We start from the raw sequence: 7,695 nt of genomic DNA, 5'->3' as shown, positions 1-7,695 counted from the left end.
TAAAGCGTATTGTGAAATGCTTGCAACTGACTGGAAGAAGACTTGATACTGCACTTTGGGCGTAACAGAGATGGAACGGACTCCACACAATGGGTCTGATAAACTTGGACATCAGAGGCCCTCGGCGACCGAACAGTTGAAGTTTTTTTAATAAATAGTTCAATATCATTACCAAGATATTATCCATTCTGTACCTTTTTTAATATAATGAACAAAAAGTAGGATACATTGTAGAAGGTTATGTCGAAAGTGTCACCCCTGATTGCATGTACAAGGCAACAACCTTATACATATTTCTGAGAGTTTAACAAGTATAAGCAGTTATCGTATGATATTTCTCTTTAATATACATCTGAAACCGCCCGAGTTTTTTTAACGTATGGCCATAAACTCGAAACCTAAAAGGGCCGCTGAGAAAATAGTATTTTTAATAAGACTAAGTACTCACAATAAATTCTAACACATTTTTCAACATGAGCTCTGAACTCAATAAGACCTAAACGTACTGGGAGACCAAAATGTGCATTTCATCTCCAACCATTTCCAGGAACAGTACGATTCGATAGGTTCAGTCCCACAGATGCTACTCTGTGCTACCCATTCGGGAAAACTTGGAGCGTGGCAGTGCGAAAAACCGGATTTATTTCGAGGCCAGTGGTGTGCACTGGTGGTTCGACTACGTGGTAGAAGTTTAACATCCTCAGCATATTTAGTAGAGCCATATTCCACTCAATGTGCTGTACTAAGAGTCGAAGGTTTTGTGTTTGTCAGCCTCACCAGGTCTTAGGTAACAAAAACGTTGTTTGTATGGATTTTGGCTGGAATGTGTCTTTGTTGTTTTGTTGGTGGCCATGTGTCGATAGGATTCCTTCTTGACCTGTGGCCGCTGTCACCTAATACGTGCAGTAAGTTCAAACCACATAGAAGGGATACTGGCTCCATCACTACGGTTGACGCAGTTTGGTTATGTTGATCCCTAGTGCTTCAGCGCTTGTCAGCTCTACGTGTGACTTGAATCCTGGCTGGACTATCATCGAAGTTGACTTGCTGGCTTAACTAAAGTACGTGGAGTTCAATGGCAGAGTTGCGTTTTTAAACTCAGAAGGATTTCGTGGAAGAAAACGCGCATGTCGTTTGTGGTCCACGATTCCTAAGTTGTTGTAGCGTGTATGGGGCAAGACAAAGGTTAGGTTTTCTATCTGATAACTAGGATTACAGCACCTTACTGAATCGCAATCGCAGTAGTATCCCGTCCGCCCTGTAAATTCACAGAAGCGTGAACTAGATGCAGTTCTCCATTTAAATGTTTCTTGCTCTGGTAAAAAATCACTGATTTGCTTTGATCGGGTCATCTGTTATTGACACGCATGCTAGGCTGTCAAACGCCGAATTATTGATCGGAGTGGTCATTCGTTTAAACTTCCGGCTCTGTTCGAGCATTGGTGGCCTGCCGCATTAGGTGGTGGGATTGTGTTCGCCTGTTTTGTACAATTGTTCCTCTACATGGTCCGACCACCCGCGTGATGTGAAATAATGGCTCGATCTTCGGTCGTTTCAGTTCTTTTCCAGCCCCCACATGATTATGCAACCGAAGTTGTGGAGATCCATTGTTGACGAAATACAATGACAAGACAGATTAAAATGGAATCACTCTTTTACGATGTTTTTGTCTTCTGAACGTCAACTGTGCACACATGCTACGTTACTTGCTTCGTTGCCCAACTCCATTCTCGGTGACTTCAAAGTTCATAACTCTGAATTAGCTGGCTTCCTCAACCGTCACTGATCAGGTTGACTGCGAAGATATTTTTTCCATTGAAAATCACTTTCTGCAACGTATGTTTCCTTGCTAGTGTCTCGGACTGTGAGGATGACACCCCATAAAACCTGGATCTTTTCATACTGACAGGCCCACTTCCTGCAGTTTGTTTCCATCCCACTTGGACCCATTGATTATATCCTCATCACATGTCCCAACCCGACTGTGTCTACACAGTCCTGCCCGCCCTCTCAGCATAATTTCTGGAAATACATTTCCATATCTCTTGATTAGGAATACTTCCCCATTTCTCTAGATTCATTTTAATCCATCCAATATTACCGGAAGGTTCACGGAAGTTCACCCATGTACCAAAGTACGCCCAGTTCTCTATCCTTGGTAAACATTCGTGATGCACTACTCAAAAGGTTGCTGAAAATTCGTCGACGGCCCACGACCGGTTTCGTCCTTGTTGGAGCTCATCAGGTTGGCGCAGTCTCCGAGTTTCCGTCAAACTTATGTTCTACTTGAAAACAAATTGCACGAAATGAGCAAGATGCACACATTCAACTAGAACATAAGGTTGATAGAAGCTCGGGGACCACGCCTACTTGATGAACCCCAAGAAGGACGAAACCGGTGGTGGGTTGTCGAAGAATTTTCAGCAACCTTATAAGTAGTGCATTACGTACATATACATGTATTGCGATATCCCGAATATCGTACCAACTGAAGCATGAGGCGGCCTGGTGCACCACATTCAGCTGCCTGGGAACATCACAAACGAGAGACTCAACTGGGTTCCAGGTGAGTCTCCCGAAAAACCAAATTAGTTTGCAACTGAGTTTTTTCACTTGGTAAACATTCTTCTGAATATTTCAACCATGCGTGTCTCTGTGGTGGTTGCTGGTAAGAATAGCACGTGCAATTTGGTAGTCCTCCCCAACCACCCACACTGATGGTGCCTGCCTAGTCCTCCCCCCAAAGCTGTCGTCGACAGCACGAACGCATCGGTCGCACGGCACACCAACTATCGAACATGGTTACCGGGAGCTGTCCTTTCTAAAGCCTAGTCAGAGTATTCAGTCCTAACTCATTCACTGTTTTGTTTTCTTCCATTTTTTGTTGGCCATTTTGTCTCCGGATTGCTTTTATACGTAAAATCTGATTTCTGTGTCCTTCGCTGTGATCAGAAATCAGGCATTTTTTCATTTGCTGCTGTATCTGATTACCCTTCATCATCATATGCCAAAGTGTCCACCACCTCCTTGAGAAGCGTCCGTCAGTTTCTTCTCCCACTTCGTATCTACAAGACTCTCGTGTGCCTCTTTTCTTTTGCAGAAATTTGCACCAGAACTAGCCTCCGTCATGATTCCTCTCTCTAATACCTCACCTTATAGGAAACTAGCAGATGTTCTCTCTATTTTCAGACGCGGGTCCCGCTCAAACCTTAACCAATGCTACCCCATTTCTATCGATTCTGCTTCTTCAAAAGATCTAAGAACTTTCCTGGCCAGTAAGTAGGTTCGTACTCTAGAGAACAATACTCTACTGAGTGACCACCAATAAGAGTTCTGTCCAGAGGCCTGCCGTCCCTGATAACCGAACATCTCATCAACTGGGCGGATGTGTAACGTGCGGGTTAAGGACCAAACAAAGGTATGCCCTGATTAGTCAGAATGTCAGCCAATCTGGATCGAGCATCATTCGCTCGATGCTTCTCGCCCCCTCATGGAGATTCTAGCACGATCTTGTGGAACATTCTGTGCTGACCTATAAATAAGGTTGTAATAATCTTTGTTTGTTTGCATAAAGGGCTGCCTGGAGCTAGCGTACCATTTGATACATCATGGTGGGAGGAGAAGGAAGCCAAGGACCGACACAGAGTGGCAAGACCGTTGAGCAAGACAGAACAAGTTCAGACGCAACCGCCTACGTTATTGGTTTCTCACATTAGACGACGTCAGTCAAACAGAAGGGGTACCACCCGATACTTCAAAAGCTTTTGATCTTCCTTCCAAACTGCTGACATATTGGTTACACCCAATTATATTCAGTTGGGCCGCACCTTGATTGGGTCTTCTCCACCACTCCCAGTGTAACGGTGGATACTACTGATGGGGCATGGGAGTAGTAGTTTTCTCGTAAATCCGCTTCGCGCCTCTTCGAAACAGATCTATTACGGAATTTGTAGAGGCACTTCGTAGCATCCGAGTAACAGTCAATGAATATCCAGGAAATTTCAGGAAGACGAGTTCAAGAGAAGATGGATGTTCAATTTTTGCAAACAAGATGCATATGAGAGTTTTGCTTCCCTGTCCAATAGTTTGTAACTGTTCAGATGATGTTTTCTAATAAACAACTACGCAGCGAAGGCCTTCTTCCTTTCGCTAGTATCGATGCGAGAATTACTCGTGCTCGTTCTTTTCTCAACTGCATATTTGTTATACGTCAACGGCTGTTTGTTTTTCCACCTGATATACACGCGTTCGATAAAAAAAAATACACCCAGCGCACCGTGTACCATTTTCCCGGGCATTTAGCTTCTTTTAGAATTATGAACCACCATATACAGAATATCACCACTGTGAGCGATAATCTTGCCAGACTTTGAGAGTGGGGTTTTGAAAACGTTATGACATTCAACCGTCCCAAATACCCTTATAGTTCTCTTAAACTTTGCCTCCTCCATATATCACGCGGTTTTCTTCTTCAAAAGTGTACTGTTTGCCCCTCCTTCACCTTCGACAATTTCTCTTAGCCCACCAGCGTTGTACAAGTAGTCGCAAGAAGCTGCGTTGTGTTTTTCATGTCACAAGCCATTCGTCCGACCTTTCGTTCTCTTGAAATCATACTAGTCCTGCTAAGGAATACTGCCATCACATCTAGAATTTGGACCCCCGGGATCTGTCAACCAATCCTGGATTATATGCAAAGAAACTCACCCCATCAACACTCCATCCGTTACCGAGTCTCCAATCCCTTTTTGATCGTACAGGTACGATACGCTTTTCTCCGTTCTGTCACTGGGACTTGTGTTAGCTGCATTTTTCTTCCTCACTTCCAGTCGCCTCACCTTGGCTGTTACGACAACGTTACCAAATCATCCTATCTCGTTTTCGGACCGATCTTCCTTCTCCCTCCACCGAAAAACTACCCTCTCGTATTCATACTCTCTCATAATCTCAAACTTTTCGGGACTTCAGTTGACAAGTTCCTGTGCAAGCCACTGTGGTTGTCATTTTAGTCGACTGATTTTGCGCGCTTTACTTAAGAGACTGCTCTGACTCTCTTCCCGTATGAACCCCACGTTGCGTACTGAAGAATCACGGTTAAGTCTATTGTGAATCTGTGACCATGTAATCCTAGTGATCAGTTGAAGAAGGGCCGTCATTATTTTCTCATGCCTCCAAAAGTCGGGAAGGGAGACGAAGTAGGGTTGTTAATATAAACATCCAGTGAACATTTGTCCGTTCACTCAAACCGAATAAAAGTAGGCGGAGAAATTCGCCGGTCTGAGGAACATTTTCAACTAGATGCTCATCATGCCTGCTATGCTATTCAAAGGCGCTCTTGTTGTACCTACAACAGAGAGAATTTTTTACGCGTTTCTCAACTTGTCAGTTATAACTGTTTTTCCCTACTCGCTTCTTTTCAAAAAGACGGAAGACGAAATGGCTGAGATGGAAAACGATCTCGAGAAGCTTGAACAAGTAATCAGGGATATGATTCCAGCGGGTAAATTGGCTCAAACTCGCTTGGAACGACGAACCTATCGACCGGGGATGGAACTGTGTCGTGACGCTGTGCAGTATGGACTGACCGACGAGGTCAAACAGATCGAAGTGACCAAGGAAGCACTTCTGGAAAAACAGCGTCAGTGCAGGTAAGCGGAGACCAGGTGATGCATTTTACGCTATGGAAATTCCAATCTTATTCTGGTAAACAGCTGTGAAAATGACTTCATCCGTTTAAGGAATGCCACAAGCACATGAGAGACGAAAAGATGAAAAAAACTCAGTCATCAGTTGCAGACATATTCACAAAAAGACAAAGGTCTACCAAGACAGAAAGGGGTATGAACAAGACGAGAATTTGACTCGTGGCAACCGCATAAGTCAACCACACAAGTGCCACTGTAGAAAATGACCCTTCTGTAAAGCCTAAGAAAAATTTAAGGTGACGGCCACCGAAGATTGCATAAGTTTCACCGAATATATTCTGAAGGAGTGGCCGTCCTTGGTCTCATAGACTAAAAACAAATAAATTTTAAAGTGAAATAAGAAACATCTTCAGCCAGTAAACAGTTTGGATAAAACTATGCACGACAGCGTGCAATCTGTCTCTTTAGGAACAGGAACCTGGTATCTCATATTGATAGTTTCGGACCCTGTAGTAACTTACGCATTTCTCTTCGAACAGGCACGCCTTGGATGCGTTGCACAAGCAGTTAAACCGAATCAACGATGATATTGCCATAAAACAGGCAAGTCTTGATTTGGAAAACCAATGCCTCACGTTGAGGCAACAGAGAATGGACCGAGCCCAACCAGAAGGTGACATCGACGCACGCAGCACTGAGCCAATCAAAGTGGACGATAAAATGGTCAAGCAGCCTCCAACAGCTCTACCTGCAAATCTGGCCACCAAGTTACTAGCATAGAGGAGTACCAGCATGTGCAGAGGAGACTAAACAGTTAGAGACAATAATTTCCCCACCGTTATGGTGCTTGTTTTAACTAGCAATTCACTTTATTCATCTTCCACTCGACCAAACCAAAATGATAACGTATCAAGATGAGACAACCAGATGTATTCTAATGAGAATTTATGCGCCTTGACGATCTAGTCCAGATCACTATCGAAATAGTTCATCTTCAAATTATCCTGCTTTTCTCAGACATATCGATGGGTCCAATTAATAAAATACAGAATCGCGCCACCTAAAGTGGTTCGAAACATTTTGGACAAAAACCTACGGCAAGATTTTAGGTAAGTCCCAAGATTATACCGGATGACGACCGTTTCGGACTCCTCCAAAAGCATGACTAACGTGTCATTTGTTCGCATGGTATCGCGTGGATAGTAAGTTGCAAGTTGTAAATGCTTGCGCTCTACTACTAATGTCACAACAATTCTCAAATAGTCAGAGTGGAAACCAGCTGTTTTTAGTTTACAAGCGCCATGAATTTCCTAAATGCAACCGAAAAGAATTCTCCAGGTAATCGATAAGCTTCAATATTTACAAAAGTATACATCCGTACTGAACCCACACCCATTGTAACATCGTCTTCCGTGGGCTTATCCAAGGGGTGCTTCTATTGTATTTCATGGTATCTGTCATCCTGTGCTTATATTCGAGTTCATTGTGGAAAACAAGACGCATGTACGTTATTGTCGCCGAGGTGACACTGGTTACATCGTGCGTTGCCTTGTTAAATTTCATTTACCACTACTACATCAGCCATATCATCGGATGGGGGTAACGGCCATGGTTAGGCCGTGGCACACCGGAGGGATATAAGCCGATTACCTATACCCATTAGACTGCGCCCGTTCGAAACTATTCGTTGACTCAAACTGATCCTGGAGGTGATTTCACTCGTTCAGGATCCGGATTGTAACCAAATGCTCCCACGATGAACTCCAAATTGATTAATTCAAATCAACACAAATCATTCCTCGGGTCCTGAAGAAACATTTTTTCTCCAGAAACGTTCATAACGATGCCTTAAATCGTTGGAGTACCGACAACGACTAACATTTGTCAGTCGGATAAAGCATAATCTCACACTATAAGAGACGCTATCGAAGCTGAAATAAACAGTATTTCGATAACTCAGGTCTGACAAGGTTGTTGTTCCAGAGAACGTGGAAAGTCCTTTTAAAATACAGTGTAGAAATAGGACGGCCGTGAAAGACAGACCATGGTACCC

At 43.6% G+C, this 7,695-nt stretch overlaps 1 protein-coding gene across 1 annotated transcript in view; it reads left to right on the top strand.

Annotated features, from left to right (window-relative positions):
• The window catches only part of T265_07349 (hypothetical protein), a gene marked incomplete at both ends in the record, with an annotated part of 27,345 nt that extends 20,693 nt beyond the window's left edge, over positions 1-6,652 (top strand). Inside the window, 2 exons of the mRNA XM_009172848.1 lie at positions 5,422-5,645; positions 6,182-6,652. Coding sequence (XP_009171112.1) covers positions 5,422-5,645; positions 6,182-6,422 — 465 coding nt within the window. The remainder of the gene's footprint in view (positions 1-5,421; positions 5,646-6,181) is intronic.
• Between the last annotated feature and the right edge of the window lie 1,043 nt (positions 6,653-7,695).

This window comes from Opisthorchis viverrini, assembly GCF_000715545.1.
Source record: "Opisthorchis viverrini unplaced genomic scaffold opera_v5_169, whole genome shotgun sequence".
In the NCBI taxonomy this organism is placed as follows: Eukaryota; Metazoa; Platyhelminthes; class Trematoda; order Opisthorchiida; family Opisthorchiidae; genus Opisthorchis; species Opisthorchis viverrini.
The sequence above is the reverse complement of the archived record's forward strand: the minus strand, read 5'-3'. Positions and strand labels throughout refer to the sequence as shown.